The sequence below is a fragment of the Nuphar pumila genome, chromosome 13, assembly GCF_984573655.1.
Source record: "Nuphar pumila chromosome 13, dmNupPumi1.hap1.1, whole genome shotgun sequence".
Classification (NCBI taxonomy): domain Eukaryota; kingdom Viridiplantae; phylum Streptophyta; class Magnoliopsida; order Nymphaeales; family Nymphaeaceae; genus Nuphar; species Nuphar pumila.
Genome location: NC_143261.1, coordinates 6,529,344 through 6,546,024, shown reverse-complemented (window position 1 = coordinate 6,546,024; position 16,681 = coordinate 6,529,344). Strand labels below are relative to the sequence as shown.

At 34.0% G+C, this 16,681-nt stretch overlaps 1 protein-coding gene across 1 annotated transcript in view; it reads right to left on the bottom strand.

The window, feature by feature from the left end:
• Positions 1-16,681, bottom strand: part of LOC149817632 (protein SWEETIE-like) — a 180,327-nt gene that overhangs the window by 138,619 nt on the left and 25,027 nt on the right. The window contains exons 7-8 of the mRNA XM_089985742.1: positions 8,659-8,723; positions 4,918-5,022 (exon numbers count right to left, since the gene is read on the bottom strand). Of these exons, the coding sequence (XP_089841868.1) occupies positions 4,918-5,022; positions 8,659-8,723 (170 nt within the window). The remainder of the gene's footprint in view (positions 1-4,917; positions 5,023-8,658; positions 8,724-16,681) is intronic.

The window sequence follows — 16,681 nt, the reverse complement described above, 5'->3', positions numbered from 1 at the left end:
GGAGGGACATCAAGGATTTTACGAACCTGAGGTCAACCAAAGTGCTGGCGGTGATGGGGGGTTTCCCTTAAATTATTCAAAAAAAAAAAGATGGGGTTTTAACTTGAATTAATGATCAAAGATAAGAGTAGGAAGTTGAATACAGCCTCTGCGAAAGTCGAGGCCCATATTCAGAAATGTAAGTCTCTTTTCTAGAATTAAGGGCAAGATGTTGGCCCCTAAATGGATTTTCCCCTTTAAACTTCTCCTTATCTATTCTGAAATTTGATTGATTTGACAATGCTAGCAAAATGATTTTAAACAAGTAGTGATAGAAACTATGCAAAATCTTACTGTGACATGATGGAACTAAGAGTAAGAGTGGTGAATGTGTTGCTTATAGTAAGTTTGGTTCGATCACATGAGATTTACTTTCTCATACTCTTTAGAAAGTGAATCTCATTTGTTTGTTTGTTTTTGTTTTTGCGAAATCTACCAAACTTAAAAGTACCTTCACGAGAAAGTGAATCTCATGAGACCTCTTGAAATTCAAGTTCTCATGATATTTAGAAAGTCAATCTCATTTGCATGATACCCACAAACAACCAAACGTACCCTTAATGAAAGCAGACATGTGCAGGGCACCCCCACATTGTCTGGTCTTTGAGTTTGGGTGCAGCCAAAAGTGGGGAAGATAGCTAACCATGTAGATGGGGGGCCCTTAAATCAAAGCATCCTTGTCTTACTATAAGCACAAAGCTTCATGGTTTCCAATTTCTTGTTCCCTAATTTTCCATCATATTTTTCATGCTTTTACTAATTTTTTTATGATTTTATATTAGATTCCACCATGAAAACACTTTAGTTCATGGATTCAACCATGATTTTTTATCCAAGAACCCCAAGGTCGATCCAAGAAGATGATCTAACCTTGTTTGGTGTTGTTTTTCGAGATTCTAATCCATTAGAATCATTTACATTACCGTTTTTCATGTTCTTAACCGATAAAACATGAGATTTTTCTGAATCATCCAATGCAGGATTTTTTTCTTCATGCTTGAAAACAACAGCTTGTATTTTTTCAATCATATTATCCCACATTTCATAAACTCTGTGAAGCATGGGCTCATCCTTATCAACTTCTCTCAACATTTCTCAAATAGGTTAGGTAAATTGAACAAAGTATACTACTTTGTCCCAAAACTCATCATCAACAATGAATTTCTTAATTTCTTGAGCCTTGACATCATCATCAGCACGATAGAATGTCCAATTTTCATCAGTCACCATGTTAACCAAAGCATTCTTCACTTTTTTAATCTTCTTCACCATTACAATGATGGACGCAAAACGTGTTTCAGCGACCTTCAACAATTTCAAATCAGAATGCTTATTAAATATAGCATTAGCACGATGGTGGTTAACAACAAAATTTCTAATGCTTTTGACATTTCTTTCTAAATCTTCAATCCATGAACATAAAGCATATGCTTGTGAATTTTTTTCTTCTTTGGGGTTGCATATGCTCTTTAGGGCCAGATTTAAGTTGTGTGCTATACAGGGAGTCCAAAAAATATGAGGGTAGTCACTCTCTAAACTCAACGCTGCACTTTTACAAACTGGAGTGTTATCTGTAATAATTTGTACAACATTCTGATCACCCACTTCTTTTATGACTTCTATAAACAACCCCTTTAAATACTCTGCAGTTTTATATTCTCCAAATGTGTCAACTGCTTTCAAGAATACTAGGTCACTAAGCGAAAAAGCAATAAAATTGATCAGTGGACGCCTTTGAATATTTGTTCATCCATATAGAAACTCCATTTTGCTCCCATGAATATTTTTTAATCTCCAAGAACCTCTTCATATTTGCCCTCTCTTCTGCAAGAAGTGTGGTTCGTATTTTTTCTGAGCTTGGAAGCACATAGTCACTCAAATTACAATTTGCGAAGAATGTTACTAAATCCTTCCAATAAGGATTTCTAGCCGCATTAAATGGGAGTGAACTAAAATAAAAATACCACCCAATTTTTTTATCCAATTCTTCTCTTCCATATATATTGAATGTTGCTTGTATCGTTCTTCTACCTCCTACATTGACTTTTCTTTTTTTTCAGCATCTTCTTGGTGACTTGCAAATGGCACACTAACTGCACAAGAATCGGTCATTGTCTTTCTCTTCTCATATTCCTCTAGTATTTTCTTGTATTGTCTTCGCATTGCCTCATTAACTTTTCTATGTCCTGAAATGTCATGTCCTGGTATTTTCAACAAATAAGCATTCACTCTTGTGTAAGACCCAACAAAATATCTTTTACAGAGCTTGCATCGAAATCTCTTATTTTCACCACCTCCTTCTCCAGTTTTTGCAAGTTTATCTACATGTACCCATAGTGGCCCCACCTCATCAGTGACACTACAACTAGCAGCAGAACTCAAATGTTGGGATAAGGATGATACAAGTCATTTCCCTTTATCCGTCATTTTTATCCTGAAATGCCATTATGCAGAGGGCCCCGACAGCACAACGGGCCGAAAAGCACCTCAGTCAGATCCTTCGCCACAAAGTCAACTACTTGGGGGAGGCGAAGAAATACTTGGTGCAGTGGGAGGAAACAGCAGAACCAACGTGGGAGCCTGCATTCCGAATGAATAGCCGCTACCCGGCTGAAGTCAGAGCTTACCACGAAACAGATGGCACCGAGGACGACGCATGATTTGAAAGGGGGAGCATGTTCCCTTGCGACTTATATTGTACAGTTGCGCTTAGAGTCTATTTTGCTTTTGTTGAGTCTAATGTAAGTTGCCCGGTTCAGGTGAATCAATACCCCGAAGGGGCAGCCCGTATACTTGAATTGTAATAGCCTGCGGGCAAAATTGTGAATGAAGTAAATGCATTGAGCTTTCTTTTGTTCACCCTCGTTGTGATTGCTTCTTGTGATTGCAATTTCTCTCCCTCAATTCTCTCTTGCTCTCTTGCACTCTGATTACAAGCTTCCGCGACCGGCAAGCGAGCTACAAGTAGGCTTGCGGCGGTGAGGAGGGACCGTCGCACCGCGCTGGCCCATTGAAGGAAATAGGCCTGTGACGCACACACACACACACATATATATATATATAAAGCATATGTATATGTAATTACAAACGTATAGAGAGAGATTTTTCCTATGTTTAATTTTAAATTGAATACACGTATTAAGTTTTAACGTTTTGATATAATTTCCTATTTTCCTTCTACTTTTCTTTGGTCTCTAGCCAACTAACTAGTTATACCTAGGCATGAGCATAGTGACAAATATCGCGAGATTTATGAAAATCTTGCGATAATATCCCGAGAAATTGCCTGAAAGTTTAAAACGGCAATTTCTCGCGAGATTTTCAAAATATCATGAGATTTATGAAAAAACATAAATACTGTGATTTAAAATTGATATTTACGTTTTGAACGGCAATTTATCGCAAAAAAAATCATGAATTTTTTTTTAAATAATTTTTATTAATATTTCCTTATGATTTTTTTATATATTTTTTAATTAATTTTTTTATTGCCGAGATTTTGCCGAAAAAATGAGATATTTATGAAATTTTTTCGATTTCTCACTAGTTTTTGAAAAATGAGAAATTGCCAATAAAAACGTTTGTCACTATGGGCGTGAGTAAGTCTTTTAGGGGCCTGGCACCTAGCAGCCGGCTAGCGCTTTTGACTGCATAGGACAAGGCTGGAAGTCGGTTATCTAAAAATCTCGGTGGACTTGATGATCTGGTAAAACCTTAACCTAGAAATGGTCAAGTTAACCAAGTCATAAATTATTTATACAAAATAAAACATGTCTTGAAAGATTCAGGTAAAATATGGCACATCATCGCAGTGACCGAGTAATATGACAGCAGTCTATACAAGGAGATGTGATTTTGAGCCATGTGTCAATGGTTCATAACACCACATAATAAATGACACAATAAGCAACATACCAAAACAAATTCTGAGACAAACATGTGTTTAGCGAATATTTTGGAATAATTTTCCCTTTTTTCGACATTTTCTGATGTTTATTTTTATCCTGAATCTTCAAAATGTATACTTGTGTTTGAAGCACTGTACTCCTTCCAAGTAATGTATATCACAATATCATTTAGTGATATTACAATATAAAATAAATATCAAAATATGTGTGCCTTCATGTCCTAATCTTCGTAAAATTCCTGTATCAGTGTCTTCTGTGCCACATCCTTGTGCAAATCTGTCACAGATATCAATGTAACAGCAGTGCTAGCTTTATTAATGTATTAAACTTCATTTTTTTTAATATTCACGCCATATACATTAAAGCACATCAATAACCTCTCAGACTCCTTTAAAAGAAATGATATATGATGCCTGATTTCTCCTATTTTATTTTATTAATCATTTACTTAAGTTTCACTAATTATTTGTTTAGCAAGCTTGGTCATAGATTAAATCAAACAAGTTGCATCTAGATCACAACCAATCAAGATAAATGTGACTCAATAAAATAAAACCATCCATCTTTACCTGTGGTTATGCATGATTTGGACCAAGTTCATTATGTTTCACAAAGTGAACCATTGACTTATAGTTTCGGTGTCTCATCAAAGTTATCACAGACTCAAGCTGTACAATAATCCAGGGCAGTGATGATCCCTTTATGGAATTTGCATCTTACTTTACTAGCCTCCAAGAGGCACCAAAGCAACCTAACAATACATACATACATATACATGTTAACAAATTGATTACTATAGTACCTGGGATTTTTCTAAGAAAAATATATAAAGGACCAGCAGTGCAAATGCTACCAAATAGAGAGCTCCAGAATATTCAAAAGGAGACTCTATTGTTGCCCTACAACACACAGCAAACTACTTATGAAAGAAATACAAAAAATAAGAAAGGCTTGAATAGAACAAAAATACCAATGCATGGGCATCCATCAGAGAATTCCCTTGGAGCATATCCATTGTCTGCAGTGCAAATTGTTGAAGCTCTGTATCTGCAAGGAGGTACTTCAGACGGATTGTCTACAAGACAATTTACAATCCATATTACAAGGTTGTCACTTAGGGAAAACCAAAAATCTGCTTCACGGAAACTACTTATCAAAAAGAACAAAAATGACAAGAGTAAAACAACCAGGACATGTACAAAGATAAGGCAAACCAATTTTTTTCTGACATGCAATGATGAAGAAAAACAAGAAATAGAAGTAAATAAAATGTAAATATAGCAAATAACAAATATAAAAAAGAAAATACAAGCATCAGCTGAAGGTAAACTCCAAACAAAAAGCACATATGTCAACCGGAGTAAAGGTTTTGCACCTCCATGTAAAAAGATGACATTAGCTGGGAGAGACGTGCAGCACCTAATGTTGACACTTGAACCACATCAACACAAGACACAAGCACCCACAACCTCTCATAGACAAAAGCAAGATGTGTATTGACATGGTCACGTCATGTCCATGACTGCAACGATGTTTATGTTAAGCATTTTGAATCTTCTATATGTATACTATAAATGTATCATTTTCAGGCCTGGTTTCCTAAACCACCGGATGGAGCCCACTGATAGTGCATGAAATAATAATAATAGTAATAATGGTAAAATAATGTCCCACATCAGTTTTCTTTTTTTTCCAGTGTGCTGGTCCCACTTTGCAGGGTCCAACTCACAGTTTTGCCAATAACAACAAACAAAAAATACTATGTTTTGTGAAATAGCACCATCTGCCATGTAAGTACCAAATTTATTGTGGTTTTAATCAAACACTTTAATTTGAATAACAACAAAGATGAAAAATAAAAACACTGTTTGTTCATCGTGTACCATTGGACTCTCTCCCTCTCAACCCTTGTGCTGCAGCATGCTGCTCATTGACCTCGCAGGGCACACCCAACACACTCAACCTTGCCGAGTTGGTGCAGAGGGTGGCAAGGGTGTGCAAGGAGTGTGGGTTCTTTGAAATGGTGAACCACGGAGTGTTGTCGCAGGTCTGCCAGAGGGCCGAGGCAGGGCAATGCGGTTTTTTGGGCTCCTGTCGGAGGAGAAGAAAAAGATGCCGGGTGCATTCGGCGCTGCAGATCTCACCAATTGAGTTCGTGCAGAGGGTGGGGAAGGCGTGTGAGAGAGCAGTCTCTCTCTCTCTCTCTCTCTCTCTCTCTCTCTCTCTCTCTCTCTCTCTCTCTCTCTGGGAGTAGGTGGATGTAAACAGACGGATTCAGGCCGAATGATGCTAGACCGAATTCAAAATATGAACAGTAAATGAATCCAACTTCAAAAGAAAACTGATGTGATACGGTTGGCCTCAGCCCAAATTATATGTGGTAAAACTGGATCAAATAGAAAAGCAAAAAAACAAGTTATTTATATGTAAAAATGCAAACGGATCATATTTTGATCCGATTTTGAATTAGGTCCAGCTTGCAATATTGATGTGAATTGAAAAACAATCTGACTTAACAGATCCAAATGTCATCTTAATGAACATTTTTATTCTCAATAGATCTAAATGTCATCTTAATGAACATTTTGGTTCTCAATTTAAGGATATGAATCCAGAACTAAAATGTCGAGACATCGGATCAGATATCAGACCATATAAAAGTCAACAAGGCCTATGGCACCAGAGAAGCTCAAGTCTTAACTGGATCACAAACTTGACTGTGAAACCCAATTCAGATTTGGATACTAATCTGAACTGTTTTTAAGAAACAGATAGAATGCCGATTGCCGGGTCAAGGATCACAGACTTATTCCGACCAATTTTCATCCCTACAAGTGTCGGCTGGGAGTCCCGGTTTATACCTAAGCCCACTTACTCTTATGGGTCTAAAATCTCGCATATAACACTTGAATGCAAAACGGAACTAAAATGAGTCTGTTCTGATTTCAAATATAGAACCGATTAACAAACATGTCTATTTAAAGCCCAACTTTTTTTTACATAAACCCACTAAAACCCATATGAGTCCATTTTTATCGTACCTAGAACCAAATTCGAGCCCAAATTAGTTAAGTCAGAGTCGTAAACAATTTGTAGACTCAAGGATGAGCTGAACGCTTGAACTAATTCAACCAAGCTGTGCCCTTCATTGGCAGGTTTAATGTCTTAGACCAGTTTAGGATGAGTTGAACAAGGGACCTGGCCAAAGATGCAAACTTGGACCTGGTATAGTTTGGTCAAAAACATGTTTTTGCTTCCTCTTTTGTTAAAACTTGGGTTACTGATCTGGTCCCGCTCAAGCTGAAACAATTGAAGTAATTCATATATGGATCCAAGTGCCACATGATCGACTGGTGGTGAATATTTGTCCTTGGAATATGATATTTTCTGGGCATTTCTAGTGATCAAGTGTTATCCCTATTTTGGTGCCAAATGGTCTAGATTAGCACTTCTAAAATGGAGAAATAAAGCCAATCAGCATCGTACAATTAAAAATAGCGACTTACAAAAACTGGATTCATATGAAGAAAAAGACCAATTAATTAATCCAAAGAGAACCGATGCATTTTTACACCCCACAGCTTCGACCAGTGAGCTATTATGCACTCTTTCAAGGGTGGTTTCCTCTAGGCAAACCTCTTGGCTGTCTCTACACCCCTACCTCCAAAATATGGGAAGGGGTGAAAAAAAATCCAATCTATAGCGGTCGTATCAATTCTACTGAGTTATTTAGTAATTCAGTAAAGGTGTTTCTCTATGGATCACTATCATAAAGGAAAAAACTTTCTAATAATAAAATCAAACTTTCTAAAGAAGACATTAAGAAAACTTAGTGCATTTATAATTCAAAAATATAAAACAAATAACAAAAGCATGTGATATATAAAAAAAAATTGAGAAAAAATTTCATTTTAGTAAGGGGGAAAAGGTTGACTCTAAATGAAAATTTGCATTTTTTAGAAGTATTCCATTATTGACTTCTCTCTAGCATAATAAGAAGTGTTTAAAGCGTCAAAACAATGGCAGCCAAAATCTCGTAAGAAATAGAAATATTTTGAAACCGTAGCATGTTTTGGAAAAATATTGGCAACGATTAATAAATTAACTTTTATAAAAATAGTTTTATCAAGATAAAAAATAAGAGTACACGTTTTTTCATGATAAATAGCAGTTAAACCATAAATAAAAAATAAACGCGTATTCTCAAAATATTAGAAGATATTTCCTTTTAAAATGTTTTGGAAAGTTCTTGTTTTTTTGTTGTTTTTTTTGTTGTTTTTTTGTTGTTTTTTTGTTGTTTTTTTGTTGTTTTTTTGTTGTTTTTTGAAAAAAATTGCTGACATTTGTCACAATACACTCTAGCTTACCCATGCGTGTAAGTCCAGGCAACCAGGATAGAGGTTTACTGGTAATTGATGTTCTTTTATAATTTATCTTAAGCAATGATTTTATACATTTTTTTACAATGTTTGTTAGTAATTTATGCTTTCACTTCAGGATTTTTTGTTATATCCTAAAATAGAGTATACAATAACTTAAATAATTACCTATGTAAGCATGCCTTGTTTTTTTAGGAAATTGCATTGTATCCATGTGAAATCCATGCCCGTGCCTGTGTCTAATCAACAGGTCGTACAAATTAAACTCATGTATTCTTCTTGAAAGAGAAATCATAAACTAGCAAATACAACTAATGATCAGTTTGGCATACCTGCAGAAAGTAAACCCATGACAGAGTTATTCCAACACGAAATTCCTTGGAGCGTTGAGCACTAGCTGCAATTCAGAAGCCATTAAAAGGCAATATCAAATCTCACATTGTTCATATAAATACAAAAGCTCTATAGCCAGAGAACTATGGCAATATCTTCCACTAAGACACTCCAACTTAATAGAGAGCAACCATGAAACTAAATGAGTCTATTGCTTCCTACACGTAATAGTAATTGAAAGATTTTGGCGTCAATTAGTTTTCCAAAATGATGAATTCTGCCAATAATGAGACATGCAGTCATCCATGATCGAACACTAAGTAGAACTGTAGAAATTGCAGAAATACAAAAAAGAGATGTATATTTATTTAGGAACCTTCACTGAATATCTATTGTCACATGGATTCCAACATGGATACAAACACAACGTGAATATGGGATACGAACTTGAAATTTTTATAAAAAATAGGACACGTGTGTGTGTGTGTGTGCATCTATCTGTTAAAATTTATACACATATTTGTTAAGTTATATATGTATATATAAATATATATGCTTTGTATGTATTCATATATATATATATATGTGTGTGTGTGTGTGTGTGTGTGTGTATTTATAGTGACGTAATAGGTAAATACCTATTAGGGATATTTTGGTCATTTTAGTTATTGTAATAAGTTGTACTCATTAGGAGCACATTAGTATTTTTACTTTATTTTGTTCTTTTGGTCTTTTTCTGTTTTTATATGGACTATTTGGCCTTTGACCAAATCGAGTTGGACTATTCAACATAGAGTTGACTAGTCAATAGAGCTATTGGAACAGTAGAACAGCTATATTTGAGACTACCTCTTGTATATAAATAGGGGTAAACCCCCCTCTTGTTCTTTAATGCTTCTCTTAAGCATTCATTTATGCTCAATAAAATATATATTTTTTATGTTCTTCTATTTCTCTTTTTAATTCTTTGTTGTCTTGAATGCACTTAGTGCTTGTGTAGTGTTTTTGTGCTCTTGTATTGTTCCTTAGTTGGACTTGTGTATGTGCATGTGCACTTTGTGTTTATGATATTGTAAGTCCTTAGAGGTATTTTTCCATATTTCATTACATGGTATCCGAGCCAAGAAATCTTTCTTGGTATTTTGCTTTTTAGGTCTTGAGATTCTTTGGTTCAAGTTTGTGCTTCGTGAAGGTTTGTGATCATTGTGTGGCTTGGATTCAAAGAAAATCTTGACCCGATATGTACTTAAATCTTTAGTGTTACTTGAGTTATCTATCTCATGCATTATGCATGAGAAAGCACTCATTTTTCTTATGTTTGAAAAGTTATTGGTTATTTTTGTTAAAAACTAAAATCTTTAAATGTTTTTCCAAATTATTGTTAGACTTATTCTTATTAAATGTTTTATAAGGTTTATAAAATTAGTTTGATCTTGTGAAATGATATGTGTGTATGCTTTTTAAACTTGTTTTATAAGTATGTATATGATCTAGTATTTCTAAGCATGTGTTGTTGGCATTTAGATGCTTTACTCGAACACTTCATGGTTAGAAATGTCAAATCATGTTTGTACTTATTGTTATATTGAAATTTGTTGATTTTTTAAAAAATTCTCAAATACTTTAAAATAATTTAAATTATTTATTTTAAAATGTTTTGGTGTGCCATTCACAAGTATGTTTTATGAGATTTTGTTTTGATCTCTCTCTCTCTCTCTCTCTCTCTCTCTCTATATATATATATATATATATATATAATAATGATTTAATAACTAAATACCCATAAGCGGCATTTTGGTCACTTCATTCATTGTAATAGGTTATGCTCATTAGGGGCACATTAGTACTTTTACTTTATCCTTTTTTTGTCCTTTTATGTTTTTTATAGGGTCTATTTGGTCAAATACCAAATAGAGTTGTTGGGTTCTTTTTTTGACTAGTCAACATAGAGTTGACTCGTCATCAGAGCTGTTGAAACAGTCCAACAGTTCTAATGAGGTCTCCCTCTCTCTTGTATGTGAATATGGGTTTTATCCCCTTTCATTTAGTAATGCTTAAGCATTCATGCTCAATAAAATGTATGTTTTTATATTTTTGTGTTCTTTTAATTCTTTTATGTCTTGTATGGACTTAGTGCTTTTGGATTGTCCCTTAATTGGACTTGTGTATGTGCATGTGCACTTTGTGTTTATGATCATGTAAGCCCTTAGAGGCCTTTGTTTTGTATTTCCGCATATTTCATTACATGGTATCATAGCCAAAAAATATTTCTTGGTATTTTGCATTTTTTGGGTCTTAGGATTCTTTGGTGCGAGTTTGTGCTTTGTGAAGGATTTGTGATCATTGTGCGGCTTGGATTCAAGAAAAATCTTGACCCAGTATTTATATTAAACCTTTAGTGTTATTTGAGTTAACTATCTCAAGCATTATGCATGAGAAAACACTCATTTTTTCTGCTCTTTGAAATTTTATTTGTTATTTTTGTTAAAAACTAAAATCTTTAAATACTTTTCAAATTATTGTTGGTTTTATTTTTATTAAATATTTTATAAGGTTTATAATATTTGCTTGATCTTGTGAAATGATATATGTGTATGCTTCCATGAGATCTAATTTAAATCTTAGATTTTTTTTAAACAGGCTTTAGTTAAAATGCATGTAGATGATCTATTAAATTTTGAGCATGTGTTGTTGGCATTTAGATGCTTTATTTGAACATTTCATGGAGACAAATGTCAAATCATGTTCGTATTTATTATAGTATTGAACTTTGTTTTGGTTTGTTTTGAAAATTTGTCAAATATTTTTAAAATAATTTGAAATATTTATTTTAAAATGGTTTTGTGTGTCATTCACAAGTATGATTTTATGAGATTTTGCTTAACTTGTATTTAAAATTTTCTTTTTTTTCTCTTTGATATATTTTTATGTGAAACATAAAATATTTTATGAAGTATTAAAAATTATATGTGGTTAAAATCTTAGTGATCATGGATATCTTGATATTTTTTAATTTTGAATAAATACTTTTTATATTGATATATGATCCTTTTATACGTGTGATAAATGAGATTATTTATTAGTGCATAAGGTATTGAGCATGATTTCTTATGAGAACCATTTACTTTTATAAATGCCTTTTAAATATGTTCCTTTTTAAAAATTATTAAAAATAGTTATATTATTAAGTGTTTCTCTTGTTGGCCTTTTTGTGGTCCTTGTGATTGTGTTATTTTCTTAGTCTTATGGGTCTTTAATGAAACATTGTCCTACATGTTTTGCATGGGATTTCAATATTATGTTTTTTTGCATACTTAGTTTTAATAAAATATTAATTTGAGAACTATGAGAATCTTCTTTGTGTTTGCCCTTTGTAGGTGTTATAAGTGTTTTCCTCGTGGTTCACTTAAGTAATTGTCTGTTATTGATTGACGTGTTTGTTCATAATTGAAGACTTGCATCGGTGGACATTTTATATTGTCGTATGATTGCATATTTTTACTAAAACTTATTTGCATCATGATACCTCACGACTTTTAAGACATGAGTTTTAAGTATTATGTTTATATTGCATATTCACGATATTCAATAAAATATCATTTTTTATATTGTGAGACTTCTTGTGTAGCCCTTTGTGGGTTTTATGAGAATGTTCTTTAGAGAACATTTTTTTTATCTACTTGATATTGGTGGACATTTTGGTTCGTGATTGAAGGTTCTATAATTGCATTACTTGAGGATTTCCTTAACATGAAAATTTGTATCTTATCAGTTATTATTTCTTAGAATATGTCTTTTAAGGTTTTTATTATTTGGCTTTGTAAGTCCATCAGTGTTCTTTCGATATATCTATTATTATTTGTTTGGCCTTATCGAGGTGAGTTGCATGCACTTCTATGTTATGGGACCAGAGTTGTTCAAGTGAGTTATGTGTGCACCTCTGTCTTCTTGTTAGTATAGATTGAAAAATGATTTGGTTCTGACTGATAGCTGATTGACCTCTAGTTCTATGAGTGTGTTGTATCACTTATTTGTTTCATGTGCACCTTGATGTTGTGGAGTCAGGGTTAGCTATTGAGGTGAGTTATGTGTGAACCTCATGTCATCTTATCAGTTTAGATTTTCACGCGCTATAAATGGCGTGGTCATTTGTCTTGGGTCTGATGGACGGCTGATTGACCTCAGAACTCATTGTTGATGGAAATCCGAGTTAGTCATTGGGTTGAGTTGTGTGTGTACCTCATGTCATCTTGTCTGTATAAATATATGTAATATCTCACAATTTTTTCTCTATTTTAATTTTTTTAAATATAATTTTTAATTAAATAATTGTATTTTGGATGTCTAAAATTTAAAATAATATATATTATATATATTAATATATAAGGGGTTGACGTCAATATGGATCTGGGCATGGTCCAGGATCCATTGACTAAGACCTATATAAATATATATATTAATATATAGGGGCTAAAATCTAAATGGATCAGGACATAGGTCATGGGTCCAGCCAAGACCCATAGTCCATCCATAAGTCTTTAAAATAAATAACAATTTAAAACTTTAACTAAAAAAAGTATATATATATATATATATATATTAAAAAATAGATAAGTTAGGTAAGAGTTTTATTTTTAATTGAACCCTATCCTAAACAAGAGCAGTGTCACCTCCTAAGAGGAGTCCCTCTTGCTTTATAAGAGAGAGGCAAAGCCTCTCCCTCTCTTTAAAACGTCTAAGTGAGAAAAAGAGAGTAAGAGGGCTGAGTTGAAATAGAGAGGAAGGGAGAAAGAGAGAGAGAGAAAGAAGGGAGCTTTCTCCTCCAACGCCTCCTTTTATTTTTAATAGATCTACAAGCAAAGATACGGGTTCTTCTTTTTTTCCGATAGAACGAGGATTTAACATGGGCTAAATTGCATAGGGATAAGGGGAATCTGCATTTTCCGTTCTTGAACAAAAAATGCAGCAGGTGTATATATATATATGTGTGTGTGTGTGTGTGTGTGTGTGTAACAAAGGCAGCAACGAGCAAGGGTGTGTACGAGGTGCGGTGAGAAAGCTCATATGAAGCATGGATAGGCTGGTCGTAGAGTGCATGGGGCAGCGCCAAGCGCGTAGCACGCGGTGCATTGTGCCTAGCGCACATGCACGTGCGTTGTTGCGGCAAGCAGCATGTGCCACAGCGTGCACAGAACACGTGTGTTGCATGCACGAAACTTCAAGAGGATTTTTGTATGTGCATTTGGAAGAGTTTGGGGCCAAGGTTGAAAATTCACCGTGTAAATGGAGCATGGGAAATGTGTTTGTTAAAATATGTGTACTCGTACACATATATGTTGAAATATAATCCTTAAATGTACATATATATATATATATATATATATATATATATATATATATATTTATATATATATATAAAGATATGTATACATATATATATGTATATGTATCTCTATTTATATATATATAAATATATATATATATATATTTTTTCTCTTCCTAAAATACCCTCAAAGGTATTCTTGTAATTTGTCATTTTACGCATATTCCAATTGGAATATGCATTGTAATATTTCCTTTAATTTTCTGTTTTTTATTTTTTGATTTTCGTATTCGTACCATATTGGGGGCCTCCCAATAGAGACGTTGGGAGCCCCCAACGGTCACAAATGTGACCGTTGGGGGCTCTCCAACGTCTCCTTTGGGAGCCCCCAAGGTGGTCCCTTTTGTGCTTATAAATAGGGGTTTGCCCCTTTGTATTCTTCACTCCTTGGAGGGAGCTCTTGCTCCATTGTAATGGGGTTTTCACCCCTTCTCTTTCTTTCTTCAATAATATTCAACTTATGACTTTAAGTCATTTTCCCCGTTTGTGGGTTTATGTGTTAGCACATTATGTGCTTGTGTTGTTCCCTTTAATGGGTATATTCGCACTTCATGTGCATGTGTATGGGTTCATTGTTGAACCTAATGTATTCCAAGTCATTTTCTAACAGTGTTGGTGAAGTCAGATTTGAAAATTAAGACCCAAGAGTTATTCGGGTTCCTCCTACCAGCGGGGAGTCAGCTCCTACAACACCTATACAGGGGACCTCCTGTTGAGCTGGTTTGCCTGTCTTGGCACCGGTTTGGCACGGGCCTCCCCTATGTCGCATAGATAGCACTGAGAGTGCATGGATGTAATATTTCGCAAATTTTGCCTAATTATAAAATTTAACAAATGCAATTTTCATTAAATCAATATATTTATATTATTTAAATCGATATATTATATATGTGGCTGACGTTAAATGGATTCTAATATGGATCTTGGAGCCTTTGGGCCAAGATCCAAGATCCACATGTAGTTGGATAGATAAGCCTTTAAAAAAATCATTAGAATATTAATAAGATTATATATATATAAGAGTTTTAATGTAGGACTTTTATTTCCTAATGAAAATAAAAGAACTTTTATTTAGATAGGGATGTCCCTCTCTAAGAGGAGTCCCTTTCTGCTTTATATAACCCATATGAGCCCTCTATCTCTATACCGATTTTGAGAGAGAGGGAGAAGGCTGAACGCAGAGGAAAAAACAAAGGAGAGGAGGTTGAACCGTGGGTGAGAGAAAAAGAGAGAGAGTAAGAGACCTTCGCCAACACCTCCTCCTTCCTCTACGTTTTCGCAAATCTGAAAGCAAGGTATGGGTTTTTCTTTTAAACCGATGGATGAGGAGTTTGGCATAGGTTGGATCAAGCGTAGGTTTGAAGAAATAAAAACATATGTTCATGCACAGACCTTGGTTCCTCATGCCTAAACCTTTGCTGGACTGTATATAGATTTCTTTTGGGCCGTTAAGCTTCAACTGAACCTGTGTTTTTTCCTAATCATGGTTCAATTTTATTACAGCTGCTTTTGGTTTGAGGCTCAATATCTAAACCTGCATTTTGTTTTCTTGGTTGGGGTTTTAATATGTTTTTAAAATACATCTTAGCATGAAATTTACATGCATGTGGGAGTATCTTAATGGTTGAGTCTTGTTATGTGTGTAGTAACTTAACAAGCACGAACAAATTTGTGTTTGGTTCTTGAATTCCGATATTTAAAATATATTAAGACCTGTTAGCATGTACAGAATTTTGTTTTTTGGAGTTGATTTAGTTTAGATAATTTTAATGGTGTGATTCGAATTTGGTTATCATGCATCGTTTCTTTTTGATATTTTATGTTGTATCGGTTTTGATGAAGGATGCCTGAATAGATTTTGTAGTATCCTTAGAATCGATGTGGTTTATGTTATCGTATATTGTTCAGACCTATTAAGTTCGATATTGCATTTTGCCCAAGCGTTTGTTTGTGAGATTAAAAGGCACTATTTTAATCTGATTTTTTTGGGTTTTGATAAAACTGGTGTTAGATTTAACAAAAGATTTAAACTAGAAGCAAGAAAGTAGATTCTTAGATTGAAACCAAGGATCAAAGTTGGGAGTTCAATACTGAATTTTTGTCTGAACTAAGCATCAATCTTGTGGATTCAAGACAGATTCTTGGACTGACTCCAAGATCCAACTCCATGAAATCCAATCAGACTCTTGTGCTGGATCAAAATCAGATTTTGGGATTAATCCAAGAATCAGCTGTGGATATTCAGGTTAGATTTTCAAAAAAAAGAAAAGAAAAATCTGAATCTTAGATGTATCCTATTTGGGTGGGCCGAGAACTATATATATATATATATATATATATATATATATATATATATATATATATATATATATATATATATATAAAGTGTTGCGGTCAATGCATTCTGAAATCTTTGTTATCTGGTTCTGTATCCAATGATTTAATCATGTATATCATGCTTAATTTCCTACTTTAGCCCAGGTTTCGGACAAAAATTCAGTATATAATTATTAAACTTCAAATTTGATTTTAGTATTCTGTTTGTCATGCCTTAAGAAAATTTGATTATGGCAGCTATGGATTTGCGTACATAAGATTGGTTTTATGCATGGGATTTCCTTTCTTAAATTTAAGTAAAT